At 44.6% G+C, this 27636-nt stretch overlaps 1 protein-coding gene across 1 annotated transcript; it reads right to left on the bottom strand.

The window, feature by feature from the left end:
- Window positions 1–330: 330 nt before the first annotated feature.
- Window positions 331–27636, bottom strand: C1QTNF12 (C1q and TNF related 12). The gene is made up of 8 exons (XM_026681587.2): window positions 26466–27636; window positions 17540–17656; window positions 15790–15901; window positions 15511–15692; window positions 8253–8361; window positions 6173–6263; window positions 4008–4086; window positions 331–2438 (listed from the first exon to the last, which is right to left on the bottom strand). The coding sequence occupies exons 1-8, from the start codon at window positions 26661–26663 to the stop codon at window positions 2340–2342; spliced, it is 987 nt and encodes a 328-aa protein (XP_026537372.1). The 5' UTR covers window positions 26664–27636; the 3' UTR covers window positions 331–2339.

Here is a 27636-nt window from a genome sequence, read left to right as displayed (position 1 = left end):
GGGAAGAACCACGCGCAAGAGGCAGCATAGAGTGGACACAGTCTGAATCTCAAAAGGGATCTCTAGCCTTCAGAAGGGACATGGAAAGCTAGCCAGGATCCCGTCTCCTACGCAAGAGCTTCAAGCTTCTTTTAAAGCAGCACAATGCAATTCCTTGCCCTCTTGGATCCTTACGTGAAAAGTCAACATGGACCTTGCCAGCCAGCTTGTATCATGCCAGACCGCTTGGCAACCAAGCTGGTGTGCTGTGATCTGTTTAAAAACTTCCTAGACTCACCCTGGCAGGGAGAGAGGGGAAGGGGGGAGACTCCAGTGTATATACAATGCGGCTAAATATACAGATTTATTTATGTATCTTATTAAAACATAAGACAGTAAAGAAAAGCCAAGACATTTCGCTATAATGGTCGCACTTGCTTTGAAAATGTGTTCCCCACCCTCCGCTCCATTTTTTTTTTTAACATCTTCTTCAACCTCGAAATCAAATCAAATAAAAAAGGGTCACCCAGCCAGCAGGAAAAAAGGTCCATTGTTTTGATCATCTAGGCCAGGAATGAACATAAGAAAAGAATGGGGACCCTAATGTCCATGGATCCTTCTTTCTACAATTCCGTCTGTTATCCTGAGAACATTGTGTGTTTCTCAAGATGTCCAGCAGCCCCAAAGAAAAGGAAAAGGAACACATACCAAGCTCCCTAACTCCCTTTAAATCCCACGAAAGTCCGAATGGGGTGGCTTGCCTGCCATTCTTCTTCAGCACCATCCCAAGTCGCATCATTGTCCCTTTCCAACAATCCAAGGTTGTACGCTTGATTTCAGCCCTCTCTAAAAATGGGAGTGGATTATTCGCCCCTGCAGTTCTCGTGTACATGTGTGTCCATCTTTTTTGGGGTCTGTGCGAGGCAGAGAATCATGTTTATCTTCTCCCTTCACTTGCAATTGATCTCAACAAAGCCAGCAGTTCTGTCTCAGTTCATGTTGAAGCTTCACTTTGATCTGGTTTGGCACACCCTTCCGATGCTAAGGCTGGGATCTTAAGGTCAAGCATGAAGAGTTTAAATAATATACACTTCTTTCCATTATAATAACAATTAAGGAGGGTCCGTTTAAAAGCACACACGCAGGCCCACCCTGGTACCAAGGCATGGTAGTAAACTGTGAAAAACCACTGGAAGCAGATATCAAGAGTGTAACACAAATGACAAATGTGAGAAGAGAGAATCTGCTACTTAAACTATGCCAGCGTGGATATGTCATTTTTTCAATTGACATGGTCTTGTCTCCTAGCCCAAAATCAAAATCTACCATTTCAGGTTCGATTTGGCCGGTATAATTATTTCAATCATTATATCTCAGACTTCCTTTGGAGGGAAACATTTTTTTTTCTGAGCCACTTTGATTGCTCTCCAGAATTTTGGGTAAGAAGCTTTGCTGGCCCTTCCAGAGATCTGAGAATTAAAACCGGGTTTTCCTGCAACCAAAGTGCAAGCGCTTCCTTTCCAAGGCTCCTTTCCAAGACGTTTATGGAAGGCCCTGCAGCGTTACCCCTTTAGAAACCACTCAAGGTCAAATTAGCTGCTCCTAATAAAATGACTTACCGGAAGAATTCTTCGCCCAGGTATAAATTGGCCCTAGGTTGCAAGCCCTTTGTAAATATTAAGGTAAATCTAAAAGGGTCCCAACTCTGAATGAGAAGAGGATCAGAAAATGAACTGCCTTGAATTGGAACAGAGAGGAATTCTGAGGCCATTCTCAGCATATCACCCACTGTTCGTTTCCTTGGGAATCAGAAAAGGGAGAGGATTTGGCTGCCCTACTGACACCTTTTTCACAACCATCTGGTTGGCTGGTTTGGAACACAAGCTGGGGGACATAAGCAATGTTACTTGAGTGTTTGCCCATCAACTTGTCGACGTGCATTGGCAGCAGCTTTTCAAGGACTAGGCAGATCCCCTGAGCATGCAATATAGGGGAGAAACACTGATTCTACCAATAAACTCTGATGCCGCCTCGTTGGAATCAGAGAGGGAGAGATTTCCTTGGCTCTCGGAACTGAGATGGAAAATCTGGAATCTGTCCTTGGAAGGGAAGTAGATCTGGGTTTTGGGTTCCGCGTTGAAAACGATCTTCTCTTTCTCTTGGATTGTTTGCTAGGCCTCCTGGGGGAGGCGGGGGGGGGGGGGTAGAAGACATTTGCTTCATTTGGCTGCAGAACGCTAATGGCGGAGAGAAGGCGGGTCCTTTGGGCAGGCAGGGTTCAGAGTTCAAGCTTGTCCATCAGACGGCCGGGTGCGTTTTCTCCTCCCCCCCTCTTTCTCCCTGGCAGATTGTCTTGGGAATTAGACCCCCACAAACATGCCCATGAAGTCAGATCCGTTCTGAATGGTCACGGGGGCCCCAGCGCTGTTGTCCACAAAGATGGAGGTGTATTGTCCAGCCTGTGCCGTAGATGCCGAAGGAAAACGGGAGACAGGAAGAGGAAAAATGAGTGCGACGTACAGGACATGGATGCCAAACCTCTGTTGGCTCAATCAACACATCAGAATAACAGAGTTGGAGGTCATCTAGTCCAGTCCTCTGCTCAAGCAGAAAACTGTATACGTGTAACCCTCAATTTACAGCATTCATTTAGGGAATGTTTGACGTTACAACATTATTGGGAAAAGTGACGTAATAACAGTAGCAATGGCAGTTACACTTAGATTTATATACCCCTTTACAGTGCTCGGCAGCCCTCTCTGTGTGGTTTACAGAGTCTGTCTCTTGCCCCCAACAATCCAGGTCCTCATTTGACCTCGGAAGGATGGAAGGCTGAGTCAACTTTGAACCAGTCAGGATCAAATTCTTGGCTACGTGCAGAATTAGCCTGCAATACTAATGGATGGATGGATGGATGGATGGATGGATGGATGGATGGATGGAAGGATGGATGGATGGATGGATGGATGGATGGATGGATGGATGGAAGCAAGGAAGGAAGGGAAGGGAAGGGATGGAAGGAGGGAGGGAGGGAGGGAGATACGAAGGAGGGAGGAAGAAAGGAAGGAAGGGCAGTAGACTTATATACCACTTTACAGTGCTTTCCAGCCCTCTCTAAGTGGTTTACAGAGTCAACCTATTGCCCCCAACAATCTGGGTCCTCATTTTACCTACGTTGGAATGATGGGAGGCTGAGTCAGCCTTGAGCCAGTCAGGATTGAACTCCTGGCAGTTGGCAGAATTAGCCTGCAATACTGCATTCTAATGGAAGGAAGGAAGGAAGGAAGGAGGGAGAAAGGAAGGAAGGAAGGAAGGAAGGAAGGAAGGAAGGAAGGAAGGAAGGAAGGAAGGAAGGAAGGAAGGAAAGAAGGAAGGGCAATAGACTTATATACCACTTTACAGTGCTTTCCAGCCCTCTCTGCGTGGTTTACAGAGCCAGCCTCTTGCCCCCAACAATCTGGGTCCTCGTTTTACCCACCTCGGAAGGATGGGAGGCTGAGTCAACCTTGAGCCGGTGAGACTCGAACTGCCAGCAGCCGGCAGTCAGCAGAAGTAGCCTGCAGTACTGCATTGTAACCACTGGGCCACCATGGCTCAATGACCATTTGTCACACTTGTGCCCATTGCAGCATTCCCATTGGTCATGGGATCAAAGTTTGAGTGCTTGGCAACTGGTTCATATTTGTGACGGTCAATCGGAACAGAGCTGGAAGGGACCTTGAAGGTCTTCTAGTCCAGCCCCTTTCTCAAGCAGGGGATCCAGAAGAACTAATTGAATCTTGATGACATCTCACTCGGTGACAAAAGATCTCTGACATAACCATCCACCCCGGTGTCCTCTGACACCCAGCCTTTAAGTTAGTGTAAATTCCTAGAATGCCCTGGTTGGAACTGGACTCGCTGGACAGGACAACTGGACACACCTGGAGAGTGTGTGGCTGGCAGCATTTGGACACAGAAAAGAGACTGGGGGCAAAATTCTTGGAAATCTCAGAATTAATCTGAACCATCTGTTGCATAATCCTTACCTGGAGTTGGAGCAATCCATGAACGTAAACGGTAAAAATTTTACTGTTGCTTTCCAGCCCAGTGATAACCTCCAAAGATCTAGGCAGGGACAAAATGAAGGAGACAGTCATTTTCTGGCCAGGATCCAACTACTGAGATGACATCAAGTAAGATGGAGGGTCTCAGATTGACAAACCTGGCCACATTTCACAGGTTACAGTCTGGTAAACTATAGTACTTACTGAAGTACTACAAGCCCTTGTTCTCCCCTCCCCTTCACGACTTCTTTAGCGGATTCTGCCCTAGGCTTCTACAAGCCTCGTTTTGGGGGAAAAAATATGGAGCCTCTTCCAAACTGGCCAGAAGTTTTATTATGCACATTGGGGCTTATTTCTGAGCAGAGATGTATAAACTCGGCAATATTAACTGTAAGTTGTGTTGTCTTTGTTCCCCATGGTCTTAAAGGGTAGGAGATGCCAACATTGCACAAAAATAGTTCAAAGAAAGAAACAATCCAATTTTTCTCCTCTCTTAAGAGCAATCTGGGCATTTGCAATCTTCAGTGCAGCCTTACAGTAGATATCAGACTGTTGGGAAAAAAAACCACTGCTGGTTTTTTTTTCATTCCTTCTTCCAGCAAATTGATTTTTTCCCCCTCATTTCCTTTCAGTCTGGCAAACCACTCTGGGATAATTTCAGCCAAGGGTGGAAATGTTTTTGAGGGATAAAATAAATAAGGTCTTTGGGTTGAAGAGTAACCCTGCTCCCAGGGACTTCAAGACAAGCCCATCTTGATTATTGGCCAACTGTAAAGAAATCATTGGCTATGGCCTTCTTCTGGAACGTTTTCTGCCTTCCCTTTTCAACGTAAGATTTCCAAGTGGTCTCCAATCCAAATATTAATCAGGCCTGGTACTGTTTGGCTTTGAAATCAATTAAGGTGAATAGACGGGTGCTGCCACCTACTGTGGGCCAATCAATGATCAACAGATTTAAAGATGCTAATAAGTACTATACTGTACGTGTCGCTATTAAACTGTCACCTGCACCTCTATAACTGCCTGGTTTGGTTCTGAAACCCAACAGGACAGACACAGACTCCAGAGAGGAATTAGGACTGCAGAAAATAACAATTGCTACCAACCTGCCTTCCATGGAGGACCTGCATCCTGCAGGAGTCAAAAAGAGGGCAGGAAATATATCTACAGACCCCTCACATCCTGGACATAAACTGTTTCAACTCCTTCCCTCAAAATGACGCTTATAGAGCACTGAACACCAGAACAACTAGACACAAGGACAGTTTTTTCCCAAATGTCATCACTCTTCTAAACAAATAATTCCCTCAACACTGTCCAACTATTCACTAAGTCTGCACTACTATTACTATTAATCTTCTCATCATTCGTATCACCCATCCCCTCCCACTTGTGACTGTAACTTTGTCGCTTGTATCCTTATGATTTTTATTGACTGTTTCCTAGTATGATTGGATTGTTTATTGTACCCAATGACTATTATTAAGTGTTGTACCTTATGATTCTTGATTCTTCATGAATGTATCTTTTCTTTTTATGTACACTGAGAGTTTATGCACCAAAGACAAATTCCTTGTGTGTCCAATCACACTTGGCCAATAAAGAATTCTATTCTACTCTATTCTATTCTATTCTATTCTATTCTATTCTATTCTATTCTAAACCATGATTCTTAACTGGGAGATTTCAGTTTCATTGTAAAGGGCATCTTTGATTGTCTCTGCCTCATGCTCTCATTTTCCTGTCTGTGACTTCCAGATAATGGCTGCTATAGTTTTTACTAAAATACAGCATCCAAAAGAGAGACATTAGTAGGCTAGTGAAAACCCGGAAATATAAAACTCTTTTAAGTGTGTGATGTATTCCTTCATTTGGCCATGGAGCCAAAAGGGGCCCAATGAATTCTGCTGCTAAAGAGATTGAAAAAAGCTGAAAAACAGAGGATTGGAGGGAAGGAATAAACTGGAATGATGGGATAAGGAAGAGGACACTCATGAAAATAGAAAAGCATATAAAGAAAGAGCTCATAGCACCTGGGAAAGAAGAGGCAGGAGGAACTGAATAAAAATGTCAAAGCTAATTTGTGGTAGAGCTCCAGTGTTCCTGGATAAAACAAACCCACAATTCGAGCACTTCAATATACTTACGTATATCGGTGGCAAAGGGATTCAATGCAGATCAAGATTCGGACATTATCTCTTGCTCGGAGCTGCAGTTTACTTTTCAGCTCACTGTGGTCTTGGAGAGAAAAGAAAAAAATGTTGAAAAGGAAGCATTTCTGTTTGAGCATTCAAGAACGTTCAGTGCACAAGGAATGGATTTTCCAGCATTGGCCTTCCAATCGATTTTACATCCTGACCACGATTTCTTGGCCCAGTTGAAATAAATGGTCCTTATTTCCAGGTTAAATCTCTCCTTGTTCAGTTTCCATCCATTATTCCTTGTCTGGCCTTCGGGTGCTTTGGAAAATAGCTTGACCCCTTCCTCCTCTCTGTGGCAGCCCCCCCAAATATTGGAAGACTGCTATCCTGTCTCCTCTGGTCCTTCTCTTCTTTTTAAGGGTCTTGAAGGAGAGTGAGAAATTAAATGTAATATTGAGGAATGATCTTATTTGTCTTTTTTGCGGGGGAAAGATAGCAATAGCACTTAGACTTATATACTGCTCCACGGTGCTTTGCAGCCCCCTCTAAGCGGTTTACAGAGTCAGCATATTGTCCCAAACAATCTGGCTCCTCATTTTACTGACCTCGGAAGGATGGAAGGCTGAGGATGGATGAAAGCCAATTGATAGATGGACTTTGGAGATTGGGCTTATTGTATCGAATTAATCAGCAATTGATAAAGAGGTGGAATTAAGAAACTAACATGGATCTTCCATCCGGGACCAATTGGGGTTAATATTTGGAATGATTTGGGATTGAAGCCGTGGTAAATATTCTATGAATTGACTAACTGGATACCCATGCTTCGCTATGAAACTATGTGATCGGGCTTAGTTTTTTGGGAGGAATTCTGCCTCTGCCTACCAGCATCCATCGGTATTCATCTGGTTAGCGTCCTGTCCGTGTGTGAGAGAGTTGAGGGCTGTTGGGAAACTGAAACAGTATTTGCTGTGTGAGCAAGAAGAAGACAGCAAGGAGCCTGGGTGTGGCTTAGCTCAGCTGTTCTGTACTAAAGCTGTTTGCTGCTGTGAAACTAAAACTGAAACGCCTCTCCTCTGCTTGTGTTTTGCATTTGGAAGAGATTTCTTTTCAGGTGGGGAGGGGGGAGTAGAACTCCTGAGCATCAGAGCGTGTTAATAATAATAATATAGGAAATACTAATGGCTCTGATGGTTATTTCAAAAAATCCTTTTTTAGTGAGCACCTAGAAGCCAAGAGGAACATACGTGCCAAATTTCAAGTTTGTAGGCTTTACGGTTCTGGAGATTTTGTGTTGATGCGTGAGGGGTATTTTGCTTTTATATATAGAGATTACAATAACAGTTTGCCAACAGGGGCTTTTGGAATTTCAATCTTGCCTTGTATTATTAATCATAATTCTTATAACTTTTATATTTTTATATGTTTATTATTATTGTTTTTCATGTTAACCATTTTGTTATAAACTGCCCAAGAAGGATAAAACAGGCCTGGCTATTTGTATGCTTGGAGCTGTCCAGGGTCCTGAAGATTCAGCACCACAGCATTGTGTAACTAAGCTCGTGCATGAATCCTGTCTGCTTGGCCATCTCCGGCATCAATTAATCTCATACACTTCCTCACTGTTCTCTGAAAAGGAAAACAGTGGACAAATTTAGCCACTGTTTCTTTTCTTGTCCACAAAATGTTCTTTATGCAACATGTTAAACATAGAAGTTACTGGTAGTAAAAACCCAAGCTTTAAATGTATTAGGATCTGTAGCTAGTAAGGCTTTTTATGCCCGTGATTATCAGCAGCACCCAATAATTATCAGTATTTGAAAATAATGATGCAGGATAAACTCACAGAAGAATTTTGAATGTGTGTTTGAGTGTAAAATGTATACCAGACTCTTCCACTGATTTTATTCTGTCCATTCTTTGAGCAAAAGGCATCTTGTGTTTTCCGGCCATTGATCTTTAGCGGCATAGATTTGTGGGGGGGAGGTTGGGGGGTAATATTCATTCTCTTAAACCAGAAAATTGCCTATGGAAAGGAAAAAAAATAGTTTTTGAACCCATACCATAAATAAATTCTATCACTTACCTACATGGACGTTGGCTGAAAACTGATAAATGCCAGATACTGAAGCTGTAAACCTCCCAGTTGTTAAATTTAAGCCGGATCCTCGGAGAAAAGATCCTTTGGCTAAAGGCTGTGTGAGAAAGGGGAGGGGGAAAATAGAATTGAAATGTTATTCCCACCAGTTCAACCATTCTTTATTCCCATTCCATCATATACAAGAGGTGTAATCAGCTAGGTTTATATACATTGTGTCTGTCTTCAGCCTTTCCAATTTTCTCTCCCCCCCAAAAAAATAAATAAATGCCTTTAAAGTTCCTGAAAATTATATTCCTGTGCAAAAGGAATTTCTGAGGTTTTTTTTAAAGCAAGCTTTTTGAAATTTCTTTCAAATTTTCTTGAAGTATTTTTGTTTATTTTATTGTCAATGTCTGGATTGCTAATGGCTGCTCTCTGTTAGTCTCTATGCTTCCTGATCTTAAAAAAAAAAAAGTCCACATATATTTCCCTCGGGAGACTAGCAGGCTGCAAAATTCAGGAGAGAGAATTGTACACTGACAGAACCTGTCATGAGATTCTCTGCCCCTCCTAGTCACTTTCATAACTACATAAGTAGAACCTCAGAAATGAGAACTGTCCTCTGGAAAAAAAATGCAAAACAATGTACGTTCAGTAAAGTTGAAGGAAAAAGACTGGGAATATTTTTTAGCAGAACTGTCATTGTTTATTGTGCCATTCCGTTCTTCTATTGTCTCATCAAGTTTGACAGAATGGCAGCAGCTCACAAATTCCCACCCAGAATTTATATGAATTTTGGAAAACCAAATTGTGCTTCCTCTCAGCTTTCTCTTTGCCTTCTTTGGGAAAGGAATAACTGGTGTTGCATGAACAGGTAAGACCCTAAAACTCAACTTCTGATGATGGTGTTGAGCTACCTCTTAGCAACAGAACTGAAGTAATTTCCTGTTGTTTTGTTCCATGATGATTTCCTGTTGGTCTCCTATCCACAATCCCATCTTCTCGCTCTTGCATTGACATTGAGGGCAACATATCTACTGAGTTTTCTAAAAATTGTTTCAGAAGCTGCCAAATCCATGCAGTCAAGCAACCCAGGACAATAACATGTCAGAGAAAACAAGATTTTGCACAATCTTAGGTGCATTTTTTGTGTGCAGAACTTTGGAAAGATCTTTATTGTGCAGTTACAAAAGGGTCACCACCTTTAGCCTGGCCTTGAGCTCTCTCAGCTAACGCAGAGTGTCATGCCCCTGGTGGAGACTGACTCTGAGGGAGAGGAGGAACAGCCGACAGGGAGTGGAAGTGTGGCTCCGGAGGTTGTGGAGGAGGCTGGGGAAGGACAGAGGCCGGCTGGGCAGTCAGAGGAGGACCCAGGCCCATCCCCAATCCATCCTAGAGCACGCAGGGAGGAGAGGATAAGGGAGAGATGTGGTCTACTCGGGAGGAGAGGGCCTTGATCCTCTTCATGGGCTGCAGGTGTGAGAATTGCATAAGAGTTTGGACCTGCGTACTGGCGAACGCTGGAAACAAAGCGTGTTTTATTTTGGTCTGAAGTTATCTTGGTTGGCGTCCTTCCAACAGACTGTGCCTTGTTATCTCCTTTGAATTTGGTAAATACTTCTCCTGTTCCGTTGTGGAAATTTCATCATTGTAGTTTGTTTGGTTTTTTTTATTTCACCTCTATCTGCTCATTAAATTTGGACTGCATTGCTTTCTTTTGAAGACTCTTTTTGAGTACGCTTTATCTCCAACTGAGTATTATTGAACAGCGGGGCCAAGTTGGAGGCATGAAAGGACATTTATTAACGTTTTGGATTTTGTTACGTTGGTGGTACACTCTGGGTCATCACACAGAGAGGGATTTTTACCTCACTGGTTTGAACATCTTTATGTTCAAAAGGTTTGCAGGTTCAATTACCAACATTTCCAATTTAAGAAGGATAAAGGAAAGGCAAGGGGTGTGGGGGTGTAAAATCCCCAAAAACCTTTGAAAGAAAAACAGCAGAGCCAAATGGACAAATACTTGGAGACCTGTTGTTGTTTTTATGTCTGCAAAACATCTGTGGGATTTCAAAAGGAGCCCCCCAAAAAGTCTTTTTAAAAAAAAAAAATTTAAAGAAAAGATGACTAGCCCAAAAGTGCTCCAGGCAATTTCACACCTCCCCCAAGCAACCTAAATTGCTTTCTTCTGCAGAGCCTAAAGCTCAGGGGTCTTTTGTTATTTTATAAAGAGCGGTTGGGGCAATTGAGCAGGCCTAAAGCCACTGGTTTAGCGACTCATTCTAGACAGGCTGCGTGCAGGGAAGATTATCGGAGTTAAGTTAAAATAAACCCAGCGTGGCATGTTTATTGTTAGTTTTGGCTCATGCAATGCGGGTTTGGCTCAAATTCGGGAGTGGGGGGGTGGGGAAGAGAAATGAACTTTACTGAACTTTTGGGGGGGAGGTGGTGGAAATCTATGAATGTGGCATCTTATTGTTGCCCTGTCAGAATTGGAAAGGTGGCAGAGAGACACGATTTTACCTTGCCAAGTTAGCTGCCACCTCCCCAATTCTGACATGGCAATAATAATAATAATATTAATAATAATCTATATATATATATATATATAAAAGCGAAAGACCACTCACGCATCATCACAAAATCTCCAGAACTGTTGCTCACTAAGAAAGGATTTTTCAAAATGACCATCAGAGCATTTAGAGTATTTCCTATATTATTATTATTAACACGCTCTGATGCTAAAGAGTTCTACTCCCCCTCCCCACCTGAAAAGAAATCTGTTCCAAATGCAAAACACAAGCAGAGGAGAGGAGTTTCGGTTTTAGTTTGAGGGCACCAAGCAGCTTTAGTACAGAACAGTTGAGCTAAGCCACACCGAGGCTCCATACTGTCTCCTTCTTGCTCACACAGCAAATACTGTTTCAGTTTCCCAACAGCCCTCAACTCTCTCACACATTTGACAGAACGCTAGCCAGATGAATACCAATGGATGCTGGTAGGCAGAGGCAGAATTCTGCCCCCCTTATTTTCCTCCCCCCCAAACCCTCACTTTAGCCTTTTAGATCATATTTACTTAACTACTGCTTAGCCATTATATGACATGGCGTGCAATCAGACTGGGGAAGATTACAGGACATTATGGCAGACTTGGGGGGCAAACCACTTTAGTGGGAGCAGAAAAACGGGGCTGGGTATTCAAGAATTTTGGGCTCACCCCCATTTCTTTTCCTTGCCTCATGATCCTGAACTGAACTGGGCTTGTTTTGTTGGGGAAAAAAGTGACAAAAGAAGTCTGAAAACAATCTATAATGTCTGTTTGCCAAAAGGTTACAACGGATGTGCGCGATGGCTATGAAAGGCTCCTGTGCTGAAGGCATAAGCTCAGATGAGTGTTTTTCAAACTTGGCAACTTTACGACGAGTGGACTTCATCTCCCAGAATTTTCCAGCCATTATGGAGAATTCTGGGGGGTTGAAGTCCACCTATCTCAAAAGTGGCCAAGTTTAAAAAAGAAATACCGGTTTAGAAAGTGGACGAGGAAGAAATTAGACTCGGGCTTCTCTGTCTCAATATTCCTCAAGGTTCTTTGATCCCCTTCTAAGGTTCACTCCTCCCTCTTCTCTGGAGATGGCAGCGCTCTCTGACAGTCCCAATTCCTTTGCCTGTTTCATTAAAACCAATTAAACAAAAAATCAGAAGGCAGTGACTTAATTCCCCTCAAAACCGCTGACTTGAAAACAGAAAGCAGTTTTCCGGCACCAGTAAATTGCCGCTTGAAAAAACATTCCTGTTTCTTCACGTCTCGCTCCCGGTCTCTCAACACACTCACAAAGAGAAAGAATTAATGTGGTGCTCTGGGAAGGAATGGAATTAATCGTGATACGCTAATAGGTTAAACTGCTCGGCCGGTTAGAACAATCTGCCAGTTTCCCTGACACAGCCCTTAAGCCTCAAAGATTGCAAAATTGGTTTAATTATAGCTGGGGAAGGGGGATGCAGCCATGAGATACTTATGTGAGCCTCCCTGAACATTTCCCCCCCACCACCACACTTCCAAGTGCACAACGTGTTGCATTTGGAGCACTGAATCTTTTTGGGTTCAAACGCTACAACACGGAGTTGCCATCCTTTGTTTAATTCTGGCCTAGCGACAAGACAAAAATTCTTCCTTATTTCTACCTCCTCGCTGATTTCTCTTTAAAAACTCCCCAAGCGCTTAGGAAGAAAAATGTGAAGCACAAACCAGATCTCAGCCTGGAGCCATCTTTGCCTTCTAACTCATTCCTCTGTCCCAGAATGCTTTGCTATTCTTTTCCATGGTTGTCGCTCAGGAGTAAAATTGCTGCTTATATAATGGATGGGAAACTGATCAAGGAGAGATTCAACCTGGAAATAAGGAGAAACTTTCTGACGGAGAATAACCAACCCATGGAACAGAAGTTGCCTTTGGAAGTTGTGGGAGCATCATCACTTGAGACTTTGAAGAAGAGATTGGATTCCCATCTGTCCGAAATGGTGTAGGGTCTCCTGCTTGGGCAGGGGGTTGGCCTAGATGACCTACAGGGTCCCTTCCAACTCTGATTATCTGTTATCTGCTTTGCTCTTAATCTGTCCCAGGGTCAAACCCCCAGCATCTTTTGATTTCACGTCTGAGAGACCTACATGTTGGTGTTTGGAATCGGTGGCCCAGTGGTCTAGGGTAGAATATGCTGAGGGTGGAATAAAATATTCATTTTCCTCAATTATAGGACTGGTTGAAAGTGTCCCGCGAAGGTGGCATTAAGCCTCCCTTACTGAATTCTAATACTTTACTTTACTTCCAAGTCAGCTAAGATTCCTTCTCTCAGTGCTGCTTTGAAGGAATGCAATGCAATTCTTCTTCTATCACAATAGGAATAACATTCATTGTTTAGAATTCTTACCAGCTATCTTACACTTACTCAAAGCATTACATACCAACCTCAGTTTTCCCATCCTCCTCCATCTGAAGATTTCACAACTGAGCACAATCAGAAAAAAAAAAAACCAGAATAACAGAGTTGGAAGTGACCTTGGCGGTCTTGTAGTCCAACCCTGCCCCCCAAGCAGGAAACTCTATATCATTCCAGACAAATGACTCTCCAATCTGTTCTTAAAAATCTCCATTGACGGAGCAGCCAGAGCTTCTGGAGGCAACTGGTTCCTCTGATTGCTTCTTCTCAGTCAGGAAATTTCTCCTTAGTTCTAGGTTGCTTCTCTCCTTGGTTAGTTTCCATCCATCGCTTCTTGTCCTGCCTTCTGGTGCCTTGGAGAATAGCTTGATCCCCTCTTCTCTGGGGCAGCCCCTCAAATATTGGAAGACTGCTATCATGTCACCCGTGGTCCTTCTTTTCATTAGACTAGACATACCCAGTTCCTGCAACCGTTCTTCGTATGTTTTATCCCCCAGTCCCCTAATCCTCTTTGTGGCTCTTCTTGGCACTCTTTCTAGAGTCTCAACATCTTTATTTATATCCAGGCGACCAAAGCTGCATGCAATATTCCAAATGTGATCTTACCAAGGCATTATAAAGTAGTATTAACCACCTATTAACATTATAAAGTGGCATTAAATCAGTATAGTAGGGTGGCTGCCGTTTATGCTAGAATCTGAAGCGATAATAGAAGATTGTCTAGTAGTCCAACTCCCTGTTCTGCATCAGGTATGAAACCCTTCCTGCTTAATTTTGGTTTTAAACACTCTTTTTCCCAATGTTGGGGTGCCTGCTAAGTTCCCGATATTCCTCTCCGCGTGCTTCAGACGCCTCCCTTTTTTTTGGTGACTTAAAAGATCGACATTCCTGAATGAAGGTTGTCACCCCTCTCTTAAGTTTGGGCAGTCACGTGGTCTCCTTGCAGGGATGTTGTCCCAGTGGCTTAGGAGAAAACATACTTCAAAGCCATCAGAATTGCACTTCGTAAAGGCAGTTCGCTGACGCAGGAGGATCAGACGCCCATTAAGAGTCCTGCGCAGTGATGGCTGTGGATGCGCCCACCCGACGAAAGGGTGACGATAGGCCTCGTTTTCTTTTCATCGCCACCAGCCAGGACTCTGTCGTCGGGCTGGCTGGGCCCACAGGCAGCCCGTGCCTCGGATACCTCATTGTAAAAAAAAAAAAAAAATGCTCTAAAACCCACCTGGCTCAGCCCCGCCGAAGATGGCACGGAGAGTGCCGGCTGGCAGGGCAGGCGTCTGAGAAATCTGCCAAGCTCAATTAGAAAAGCACAGCCTGCCTCAATTCAACCTTCGCCTGTGCGCTGATGGCTATTAAGATGTCTTCTCCACGCCAATTAGAGTGGCACCAACATTATCCTTGGAGGGAACTTTGACCCTGCCTGGACTCCAAGAGACACTTCCCCCCACTCCACCCCCTAATCTCCACTCCACCATATATTATTTCTTTTTTTAAAAAAGGCTAAGCTGCTATAGAACCCAGGAACAGAGGCTCTATCTTTCATAAGAACTCATACAAAGGGAGGGCAAAATGTAACTGGCACAAAAGAGAACAAATGTTGGAACAAGCCAACACCATTCAATACAGCTCCACAGCTTTCCTACTAGGCCTACCACAAATCTTCTCTGGGCAACCTTGATTGCTGATGACCACATGGATATGCAGACCGTGTAGAGGTTGTTGTTTTTTTGGCAACATTATATAAATGGTTGCCACTGACTTTTTGGAGACTTTTTACTTCCGACCACCCAGTCTAGTCTACAAACTCTAGGATTGTTCTGACCAAGGCTTCCTAAGACCGTAATTAAGCCCACGCTTCGTCCCAACAACTCTCTTTTTATTTCAATGCTGGGAATTGTGTTCATTCCCAGCCCCTGCTCATCTCCGTTTCAAAGCCGAAGAGCCAGCGCTGTCCGAAGACGTCTCCGTGGTCATGTGACCGGAAGGACTAAACCCCGAAGGCGCAGGGAACGCTGTTTCCTTCCCACCAAAGGGGTCCCTATTTTTCTACTTGCATTTTTTTTACATGCTTTCGAACTGCTAGGTTGGCAGGAGCTGGGACGAGGAACGGGAGCTCACTCCGTTACGTGGCAACACTAGGGATTCGAACCGCCAAACTGTTGACCTTCCTGATTGACAAGCTCAGCGTCTTAGCCACTGAGCCACTGCGTTCCCTAGTCTTACTAGCCAACTCCAAATCTATTTGCATTGTAATCAAGCCCTGTGGTGTGTGTGTGTGTGTGTGTGTGTTCCCCAAAGAACTAATAAGGGCTCCTGTTTGACCTCACCATCTGAAAATTCTGGAGTTCCATCAAGGTTTTCTTGTCCACGATGATTTGACCCTTGAGCTTGCAATGGAAGGCTTCCTCCACTCGCCGGTAGAGAGACAGCTCCTCCAGGGGCACCAACATCACCGGCATCTCACTGGGATGGGCTGGGAGAACTGGAGATGCCCGCCTTTCAGTAGCTTCTGGAAGGAAAAGGATGGCAAATGCAATTGCAATTACCCCGGAACTGATCTTTCCCTTTCTAGTTAAAGCCAAAGAGCCGGAAAAGAACTGCTTTACCTTTTAACATGTCTTTAAATTCTTGCATTAAGACTTCATGGGTGACTTCAGCCCCAGGAAGGCCAGGGGGCCCTGGAGGACCTGGCGGGCCTGGAGGTCCAGCAAGACCACGCTAGGGAAAAAAAAAAAAAGGCAGAGAAATAGAAGATGTTCAGAAACTTTCTTATGCCGAAGGAGAAGTTTGCCGTTTCATTAGTCAAATGCCAAATTCATGGTTTGATTTGGACCTGTTCGGAAAAAAATCAAGGGACGTTGTTAAGCTGGGCCAAAGACTTTGAAGATCATCCCCACTGCTTCTGAGCCATTCTCCAGGGAATTGGTCAATGTTGCTTGCTTCCTGCAGTCTTTCCCCACAGCATACAGGATATCCAACTGGGAAAATGACAAAATGTCAGGGATTGTTTGGGCATAGAGTTGGCCAAAGACTCAGCTGGGATCGATAGCATAATGGAGCAGCATGGCAACACCAAAAATCAATCAATCAATCAATCTATCTATCTATCTATCTATCTATCTATCTATCTATCAGAATCTATAATTTTTTATCAGCCTCTGCCTGCCTGCCTACTTCTCCCTCCCTCCCTCCTTCCCTCCCTACATCTATATATCTGTCTGTCTGTCTGTCTGTCTGTCTGTCTGTCTGTCTATCTATCTATCTATCTATCTATCTATCTATCTATCTATCTATCTATCTAGGGAAAGATGAGGACAACGGAGAAAAGAAAAGTGTAAATTTGAGCAGCTTTGTTAGATGTTCAGAAGAAAAGTAATGGTGCATACAAACCCTCCCTTCTTTTTTTTCATGAAAAAGCTTCCATTCTGAACATATTTTCCCTTAATCCGAGTAAAATCAAATTTGGTGACTACATCCATGCTATTTTTGCTGATTCCATCTTTAGGTAAAGTGGGTTTTTTTGGAGACTAATATGTATGTAACGGTGAGAAAACACCCATTTTAGAAAATAGCACCCATTTTGGAGAAAATTGTCCACATGGCCCATTGAGCAAAACTGCATCCCTCGAATTGTATACAGCGTTGGGAAGAAAGCTTCTCTGAAGGTGTGGGATTTTCTCAAATGGAAACGGAAATGAGACAGATTGAAATCATGGCTGAGGAAAATGAGCAGAAAGGCAGCGACCCAAAGGACCCCGGCGTAGCACCGACAGCTCCTTGAAGGAAAGAGACCTCACAGATCTGCCACAAACCAGATTCACATTGGAAATGTCATTTAGGGATCAGATCAGTGCCTCCTGAGTAATGACTGCAGGAAAGGCTGAAGAACCTTCTTCTCTGGTGTGCATGCATTCCCACGTGAGACCGAAAGGGGAGATTCAAGAGAAGGAGCCCATGAAAATCCCGGATCATGGAAAGTTGGTGGAGATAAAATAAACCAGCAAGGAAAATTAGGGAAGGAGCGCAAGCGTGCAATGGAGGGTCGTATTAAGGGCAATCACTCACTGCGGCAACATTTTCTGCAGATCCTACATCATCCGTCTGACACTGATTATTAACCTTGTTTTCCCGAAAATAAGACCCAACCAGAAAATAAGCCCTAATGCGTCTTTTGGAACAAAAATTAATATAACACCTGATCTTATTTTGGGGGGAAACACGGATAGCTAACAATTGCTCATCTGGCTAGTTAGAAAGTCCAAAGACCCTCCCCCCGCTGCAACATTTTAATGCCTCGACCATCTTGGTCACCATTATCATCCCCAGCTAAGCCAAAAGATTCCAGAAATGACCTACTTTTTTATCTTTCCCTTTGCATTTCTTTTTGGAGTTGCTGCCATCACCTGGACGCTGTACAAATGAAATCCATGTCTTGCGTGGATCAGTGATGCGTGGGTCTGGGGATTCTAGCATCTAAAGGAAGCAAGAGTGAAAAAAAAAAAGTGACACTGAGATCCTTCAGGCTGGCAGAAAGATTTTTTCCACCCCCTTGATTGCCTCATGAACCTTCCTGTTCCCAATTCTGGATCTGAAATCCAAGAAGCAAAATTTCCACAGAGGAAGGAGGGGTTATGAAATTCATAGCCTGCAGATTCCCTCCCCTGTCCTTTTTTTTTCTGTTTGTTTGTTTTTTAATTGCATCTCTGTGGGAATGAAAAAGGATCAGTGATGAAAGAGGAAAAGTAAGATGGCGATCACTCCGTAGAAAGAAGCATGGGAGTTAAAAGCCAGCCGTGACGTACGGAAGTGGCTGTATCAATTTACAAAACAGCAATTTGTACCAGTGCTCTTAAAAAGAAAATACAGCTGGGGAACACCAAGATTTGAGAACAATAGACCACTGGCCCACAGACCAGGAAAAGAAACGAACAAACCATATGTGCTTCCTTAGGACATAATGCAATTCTGATTAAGCCATCAAAATATAATGGTGTACTGAAGAATCCAACCAATGAAAAAATAAGATAAAACCACAAGTCTTTAAACATAGATGAAAAAGATACTATCTGTGCAGCTAAACGTATTAACCGGCCACATCTAAACATTTTCTCAACATCTACTAGATTTGGCTTCCAATCAATTTGCTGGAACTTTGCAAATGCATCTAATGTCTCTTGCATTTGGTCTCTGCTTCATTTATTGGCCCTGCTAGTCCCAAAGATCCAGGAAATCGTTACCCATTTATCTTAAAGGATCATTATCCAGGCCATTATCTAGGCTGGCTTCTGTGAAGAACTGCATTGTTGTAGTCCAACAATTGATTTATTGCTACTTTATTTACTAATTGGGGGTGGGGAATGTTGTTTAAGCTAACCCCAGGCTAGGCCAGGGTCTGCTTTAAAGAAGGTGTCAAACCAATCCCATCTATTTCTGCCAGCTGGATGTGCCCACAGAGACCAGCCTATGGGCTCTACTCAATCACAGTTTCCCCGCCAGACGTCTGTCACGGAATTGTCAGCTGACAATCCATGAAGCAACAATCCCAGATGTGCAGGAAATAACCAAGGAGCGGAAAGGATGCAGGTTTGCATTCCTTGGGAAAAAAGGGGAGCAGGCAGAAGAGAGATTAGGGGTGTCTAGTTTAATGGGGAGGAAAAAGGACTAGGAGTGATAGATACAAGAGCAGTCTTCCAATATTTGAGAGATTGCCATAAAGAAGAGGGGGATCAATCTATTCTCCAGAAAGCAGAAAAAGAAGCAATGGATGGAAAGAAATGAAGGAGAGAAGCAACCTGAATTTCCTAACAGCGAGAACAATTAACCAGTGGAACAACTTGCCTCCAGAAGTTCTGGATGCTCCATCACTGGAACTTTTCGAGAAGAGATTGGACACCCATTTGTCTGAAATGGCATAAGGTTTCCTGCCTAAACAAGGGGCTGGACTAGAAGACCTCCGAGGTCCCCCCCAACTCTTGTTATTCTGTTACTATTTTGTTCTCGAGTGAGGATGGAGACAAATGGATTGGCACCAGAAGGCAGAAGCTCCCTGGTGAGAATCACTGGAGAGTCTCGAAAACTTAAAATGAGATTTATTTCTCTTCAATAAAAATATCTCACCAAGGTTCAAGATTGACTCAGCCTTCCGTCCTTCCGAGGTGGGTAAAATGAGGACCCAGATTGTTGAGGGGCCAGAGGCCGACTCTGTAAACCACTTAGAGAGGGCCGTAAAGCACCGTGAAGCAGTATATAAATCTAAGTGCTATTGCTATCTTGGGTGCAAATGTCATCTTAAAACCTACGTATGATTAGCCGGGCACTGAGAGACAGGGAAAAAACCCCGCTCCTTCTTCACATTTTCAGTACGGTTCCTGTCATTTTTCCCATTTGAGAAGTTGCTAAGGATAAAGTCAGAGGTGGTATTCGGCAGGTTCTGACCGGTTCTGTAGACCCGGTAGCGGAAATTTTGGGTCGTTGGGAGAACTGGCAAATACCGCCTCCAACTGGCCCTGCCAACCCCATCTCTTCTTCGCCTCCCATTGAGTCCCAGCTGATCGGCTGGCTCTTCTTTGGTTGCCCTGCATAGGAGAACGGAGCCGGAAAGCAGGTTACTGGGGTGGGGAGGGAATGGGGATTTTGCCGTTGCCTTCCCCCAGGAGTGGGGGGTGGGTGGGAAAATGGAGATTTTACAGTATCCTTCCCCCGCCACGCCCACCAAGCTACACCCACAGAACCGTAGTAAAAAAAATAATAATCCCGCTACTGGATACAGTCCTCTTTCCGAGGGTAACTCCTGGATTCTGATAGCCCCTTCAGGCACCGTCCCCCCCTTCCCCTTTCATAAATGAAAGAGCCACTGGGGGAGGCAATGGTAAGAGATCCCCGGGTTCCTCGGCCTCTGTTGCCCCAGGCAGATGTTTGCGGAACCACAGCTGTCTGCACGGTGAGCCAGGAGGGGAACCCGAGTCACTTCCAGCGGAGCGTTAAGCACATTCCACAGTAATTGAATAATTAGTGTCAATGTTAGATCCGTCAGGCACACCCTGTAGCCAGGCAGATTTTGCTGGCACGGGATCAAGTCTCTCTACCGTTTTCCCTGGGACCCCAAATTGCTATCCGTGAAATGAGCTTCTTGGCAAAAGGGAACGGGGGGGAGAAGGAGGAGGAGGAGGAGGAGGAGGAGGAGGAGGAGGAGGAGAAGAAGAAGAAGAAGAAGAAGAAGAAGAAGAAGAAGAAGAAGAAGAAGAAGAAGAAGAAGAAGAAGAAGAAGAAGAAGAAGAAGAAGAAGAAGAAGAAGAAGAAGAAGAAGAAGAGAAGATAACAGTATAGAATAGAATAGAATAGAATAGAATGAATGAATGAATGGAATGGAATGGAATGGAATGGAATGGAATACAGTAGAACAGAATGCAGAATAGAATAAAATAGAATAGAATGCAGAATAATAGAATAGAATAGAATAGAATAGAATAGAATAGAATAGAATAGAATAGAATACAGAGTAGAACAGAATGCAGAATAGAATAGAATAGAATAGAATAGAATAAAATAGAATAGAATAGAATAGAATAGAATGGGATGGAATGGAATGGAATGGAATAGAATACAGAGTAGAACAGAATGCAGAATAGAATAAAATAGAATAGAATGCAGAATAGAATAGAATAGAACAGAATGCAGAATAGAATAGAATAGAATAGAATAGAATAGAATAGAATAGAATAGAATGCAGAGTAGAACATAGAATAGAATAGAATAGAATAGAATAGAATAGAATAGAATAGAATAGAATGCAGAATAGAATAGAATAGAATAGAATAGAATAGAATAGAATAGAATAGAATAGAATAGAATAGAATAGAATAGAATAGAATAGAATAGAATGCAGAAGAGGGGAAGAAAAGAGAATGCAGAATATATACCGGTACCATTTCAGACAAATGAAGGAATTGGAAGAAGGAAGAAAGTGGTCTGGGGCTCATCTCAACTCTATTTTTTCTTTGTAAAATTGTTGGAGGAACCCAAACAACTTCTCCCTTACACAAAGTGTGGGTTACAGCATGGGAAAGCAAGCAAAAATGAGCCAAGCAGCTGCTCTTCTGTTGAACAAAAACTGGGCTCCTGATCCACGCCGAAGGGGTGTCCCTGCCAAGGGCTGGCAGAGCTTGGGAGCTCTGGATGGCTGGTGACTGCCTGCCCGCTTTGGCGTCCCTAGCTTCCTTTGCTTGCAGCCAGCCCACTGCCCAACTGCCCCACCAGCAACATGATGGATGGCTAAAACGATCGCTCTGCCCTAGTGGCAGCATGATTTAATCCTCTTGGCCCAGCATGGGCAATCCAGTGAATAAATGTGCCAGACTCTCTTTATCTTGGCAAATGTTGGCTTCAGCAGCCAGAAAGAGACAGAGACAGAGAGAGAGAAGGGGAGGGAGGGGGAGAGAGACAGAGAGAGAGTGAAAGAGGGAGAGGGAGAGAGGGAGAGAGAAGTGAGGGGAGGGGAACCCGCTCTGGTCAATTGAGATAAGCCTGAGATGGACACTCTTTTAGCCAATAGTTATAGTCTGCCAGTGTGTTTTTCTTCTTTGGATTGAGGGATAGGGAAAAAAAAACTTTTATTTTTAATACTCATGCCTCTCAAAAACTCGTCTCTACTTAGATTAGCCTCCCAAGAACTGTTGTTCCTGGACTCCAATCCCATCATCCTTCAATGTTGACATGTTGGCTAAAGCTTGTGGAAGCTGGAATTCACACAAGCTCTTTTCTCTGATCTAGCAGAAACCTTGCTTCCTCTGCAACTGATGGTACCATACCCAAGTGCAAAATAAACACAACCAGGCCCTTTTGTTATTGCTAAGTTTTCCTCTCCAACCATTGGCTCACAGCGCCTTTCACCGCACGTATAAGCTCCATCCTGAAAAGCAAAACTCAGTCTCTGATCTAGGAAAAGCATGTTGTTGTTATAAAACTACACTCTTCCCAAGCAATTGACCCACAACTCTAAGTACAGTAGACAAAATTGCCTTTCATGGCTGTCTAGAGAATACGTCCTGCCTTCCCCTCCGGGAGGTTAATTACTTCCCAATCCTACCCCAGTTAGTTAATTAACCACCGGGGATAATTACCTAGTTCTGCGCAGACAACCACAGCTTAACAATAAATGGCATTTTAAAGTATTTTGAAACTCTTGTCGGAACAAAGGACCTATTAGGGGTTTTAAAGACTGCTACTATTGTGATCGCACCCCTCGGAGCTGGGGAATTATCTTTTTTTTCAGTTCCATGCTGGCCAAGAGACACAGCACCTGCAAGTTGTGTGGGACACCACATCCTCTGCAACTTTGCAAATGTTGGGTGGCGCCGTTCAATAAAACGGAGGTGGCCTTTCAAATGGAGGACGAAAAACCTTCCTTATCAAAGCATTCTGGTTCTCTGACAAGAGCACCTGATTGGCAGAGCTTTTCCCACATCTCCAGTTAAGAGGTTCAGGTTGCAAAGTCCCCCAAAAAACAAACGGGGGGGGGAATCTTTTGTGGGCTGGGAATCTAGAACTGTGTGGTTTTCGTTTTGTTTTTGAGTTTACTTTTTTCCACGCCCGTGTCGTAACCAGGATAGATTAAGATCATAAGTGCAAATCACAAGTGAGGTACAGGTTGTTGTGGCCTGATGGCCTCCGGACCCTCCAGCAGCCGAATCAGAGGAGGAGGAGGCGTGGGAGTCAGGGCCAGCCTCAAAGGGGGAAGAGGGACTGGAGCTGGCAGAGAGAGAGAGAGAGAGGCAGAGCCATCAGCCCTCAGATGGAGAGTCAACAGCCCCCAGGTCTGGAGGTGATGAGGCTGATGAGGAAGAGAAGGAATAGCTGGGTCCAGTGCCTGATGCATGGATGCACAGAAGGCAGAGGAGAGGAGAGCAGTGGAAATCTATGGGCCAGTCCTTGGGACGGAAGAGCCACCACTGCTAGCGAAGCCCCCACTCTAGCTCTGGGGATGAAAGGCAGGGGGTGGAGATAAAGAGGTGTGGCAGACAACTATTCATCTCCTCGCCAGACAGACTTGTTAGCCTCTGTGTGTGTGTGTGTGTAGAGAGAGAGAGAGAGAGACAGAGGGAGGACAGAGAGAGAGAGACAGAGGCAGAGCCTGGGCCATCCTTCAGCCCTCAGATGGAGAGTCAACAGCCCCCAGGTCTGGAGGTGGCTGATGAGGAAGAAGAGGAACAGCCGGGTCCAGTGCCTGATGCATGGATGCACAGAAGGCAGAGGAGAGGAGAGCAGTGGAAATCTATGGGCCGGTCCTTGGGACGAAAGAGCCACTGCTGCTAGTGAAGCCCTACCCTAGCTCTGGGAATAAAAGGAAGGGGGCGGAGATGAAGAGATGTGGCAGACAACTATTCATCTCCCGGCCAGACAGACTTGTTAGCCTGTGGAGAGAGGGAGGGAGGGACAGACTTTTTTCCCCGGGGCTGTTGGTGTTTCTAATAAAGGGGACATTTAGTTAATTGCAGAGGGTTTGTCGTGTTTGGGAGCCAGGTCAGAACACAGGTGCTTCTTGACTTAGGAACCATTTTGGCCATTCAAAATTATAGCAGCGTTGTAAAAAAAAATATGACTTGTGGCCGTTTTTTTCACACTTACGGCCATTTCAGCCTCCCAAAGGTCACATGATCAAAATTCAGACGCTCGTCAACCAGGTGATGCCGGTTGCAGCATCCTAGGGTTGCGTGATCGCCACTTGCAAACCAGGGGATGGGATGCTACCGGTTTGGTCCGGTTCTATAGAACCGGTAGCTCCAAAGAGCAGCTGACACCAAACCCCGGTTCGCTGCGACAACTTTTCTGGTCAAAACGCACTCTCACCAAACCGGTTGTAGCACTGGTTGAATCCCACCCCCGTTGCCAACCGTCGTACCAGTTTTGGGGTAAGGACCACCAGTCTTGGGAACCACCTGTCTCTTTTGTGCTGACAGTCAGATCAATGAAAGACTTCTTCGGTGTATATATGACTGTGGGCAGGGTTTGCAGTGGCTTCTTCCAGGGCTTCAGCAGGATAAATGTAGCGCCCGTGTGGGATGATAAATCAAAAAGCCTCCGTGATTTATGCAAATCGTCCAGAAATCCATTTGCCTTTTATGGTCTTAAGTGCAGGATTAGCGTTTGCAATTCAAGGCCAGTTCATCATTCACAAAGGCAACAGAAGTCTAGAGATCCCAAACAGGGTGGGGATAACTTTTCTCTGCTTGTTAAATCCTCTTTTATTTAAAAAAAAATGCTTTTATAAAACACTCATTGCTATCATCAACTTCAGGAGTGGAAAATTATTTGACAAGGCGGGAAGGGGGGGAGAAAAAAAATCCTTTTGAATCCTATCTCCTAATCCCATTTAGAGATAGACTGCTTCTGACCATGGATGCACGTAGCATTTAGCAATCCATCCCCAGACAGACCCAACTCTATTTAAACTTTGTCTAAGTTTAATGTAAATTTTGTTCTTATTTAAACACACAAGTCGCCTTGGGAAGTTGAAATAAAGGGAATGGAAGTAAAAATAATAGGAATCTTCCTTTTGAGGGCCTCCAGCTGCTCTGGGAAAACTTTCCTTTTTAGGAAGGAGTGGAACTTTTAGAGGCACGATTGAATCCTGCGAGTTCTTTGTGATTGATTGATTTTTTTTCCCCCTCCTGCTTCCATCCCTCTCAACTTCATTTTGGTCTTATAGGTGGTTTCTTTTCTGTAATTAAGGGGATAGTTTTCCTCCTCCTGGATGAGTAAAATTGGAGGGACTCTCTTCCCAGCCAGGCTTAGCCCCTGACATGTTGGCTAATTATTTCTCTTTGCTGACTGCTGCTATTTTGCCTTGGCTTCCTTTCGCTGGGACTTCCATAGGATTCGGGGGGAGAAACTGCCGGCTAGATTAGGCAAGCAAGGTGTAAGCAAATGAAACTAGAGGGGGTAAAGGAAGCATAGTTTAGGTAAACTGAAGGGAGCCCCTAACGACATTGGATGCAAATAAGCACTTCTGTCTACTCTGATTATTATTATTATTATTTTGGCAGCTTGGTTTTTGGGAGGGGCTGCCGGAAAGATACGGTGAAGTTACTTCTGCCCTTTGCACGCTTAACACAAACCTTGAGGGCTCGTAATGTTATAAACCTCCCCCTTCACCTCTCCCTCCCTGAATTAATCCCACTTGTTCTAAACCGCCGTCCCCTCCATTCTCAACCTGCCTTTTGCGATGGTTTGGATTCCCTCTCCCATCAAACCCACAAGTATGGAGTTTGTAGTCCAGCGGGCTGGAATTAGCAGCCTGGCCTATGGGGATTGGGGGGGCTGGTAGTTATGGAATACTCCCCACCCAGAGAGCTGCCCCCACGGCTGTGCTAATAGGATAAGGATAAAGAAACAATTAATCCATGGAACAACCTGCCACCAGAAGTTGTGAATGCTCCAACACTGGAAGTTTTTTTAAAAGATGTTGGATAACCCTTTGTTTGAAGTGGTGTAGGGTTGGACTAGAAGACCTCCAAGGTCCCTTCCAACTCTCTATTCTATTCTATATGGATAAGGATAAGAGTAGGGTAGAGTAGAGTAGAGTAGAATAGAATAGAATAGAATAGAACAGAACAATAGACTAGAGCAGACTAGTGTAGAGTAGAGTATAGAGTAGAGTAGAGTAGAGTAGAGTAGAGTAGAGTAGAGTAGAGTAGAATTCTTTATTGGCCATCATCACCAACAACCCTGGCAAAAGGAGAGTCATAGAAATTATAATTCTCCACCCCTCCCCTTCTTCTGCTCAGGTTTCTGGGTCATGAGGAAATCTCTCCAAAAGTTATGACGAGATTGCTCGGGTTGACCAGAGCAATTTCCCTTGTCCCCATTTCCCACCCGGCAGATTATCACGGGGGAAATCCTACAAGCAGGGTACGATGGAGGTCTTGCCGATGTCAGATCCGCCGTCTTGGATAACAGAAGCTTCCTTTCCTGGTCTCCGAGCATAACAGCCGCCTCAGCCCTTCCACCCACAGCTGAAACAATCCTCCGCATATTGCCAGAGTTGAACGTCATCAAACCGGACCTCAAAAACGTCACCCCCTCCAAACCCACGTTCTGCTGAAAAAGGCCTTTGGGGAAAACCACAGGGCTCCATTGGGCAGAACCGCTATCTTTTAGGAGGATTAGAAAAGTCTCGGGAATCCCAACCTTCCCTTGTCTCATCTGGGGAAACCCCGATCACAGGGGGGTCCCCCGTGGGAAAAGCAACTCCACCCAAATCTCCTGGATTTCCTCGCTCCCTTACCTTGGCGTGTCCGTTCAACTCTTCACTGTTGGAAAGAGTGGTGTTGGAAAGAGACTCCGCGTATTGGTTAGGCTCCTTAGGTTTCTTCCGCTCTTTCTTGGCCGCCGCCACCCGCGGGAAATTCGGGAACTCTTGGCAGATCAGCATCGCCAGAACAAACCAACCCCAGTATCGTCTCCTCTCTTCTGGGGACGTCATCTTCAAGCAAGACAGGCCACCTTCTCAAGGTGGAAATCAGCAAATGGATCAGACTTGGGATGCCGGCTTTGCCTTTCCTGGGTCTCTTCTGCAAACGGGCTCTTCTCCTAGTCACCCCAAGCTAACCTCATTTGCAAGCAACATGTAACCCTTGCCAGCAGTTTGGCCCGCTTCGTCTTTGGGTGGCCCGCTGAACGTCCACCATGCCAAAGCGACCCACCGTTGAGAAGTCCCTCCCCTTCGGCCAGCAGCTTCTTCAAAACAACAATTGGAGCTAACTTGCCAGCTCAGAGCAGAAGGTCGACCGGCATTCCCCGTTTCATCTCCTTCTCCTTGGGCAAAAAATAAACGTGTCAAAAGTTGCAGGCGGAGGCCCCTTCGAAACAGGGGCAGACCCAAAGGGGAGGAAGGACTGGAGAGTCAGGTGCAGGAGAAGGGAAGAGAGAATCTGGGCTCCTGCTAGTCTCTTTGAGGTCCCACGCGCAGATATCTGAAGCTGTCCACTCAAATCTACCCATAGATCGGAAATTTGGCAGAGTTGTTTACTTTACCGACGATTTAAAATAATAATACTAATAATAAAAATCACATTTCTGGATGTCCTAGATCTTAAAAGTCCACAATTTCCCACTGATCAATAAATAAATAAATAAAATAAAGCAAGACAAGAAAAAAACAAAACACTTCTCAAATCCTTCCTGAATTTTTCTGCCACCTAAGAAACAATCGGACATTCATTGCTTTCCCCTCCAAACCAGCTTTTCTCCTGAATTTTTTCTCTCTCTCCACCAGCCCCTAGAGCACATTCCCCCAAGGGGAATGTCCCACTGACCCCTGTCTCTTGAGCTGAGCCTTTTGGCAGGGCAGGTTCTCCAAAAACTGCCCGCTCCTTGCTTCCTTGCCTGGCAGCTGCAGGCTGGCAGAAACCTCCCCGGAGTTGCACCACCGGCCGTGAATAAATACAATTTTGGTG

This window comes from Notechis scutatus, chromosome 16 (assembly GCF_049901735.1).
Source record: "Notechis scutatus isolate UNSWTSFEM ecotype Mainland chromosome 16, rNotScu1.2, whole genome shotgun sequence".
In the NCBI taxonomy this organism is placed as follows: Eukaryota; Metazoa; Chordata; class Lepidosauria; order Squamata; family Elapidae; genus Notechis; species Notechis scutatus.
The sequence above is the reverse complement of the archived record's forward strand: the minus strand, read 5'-3'. Positions and strand labels throughout refer to the sequence as shown.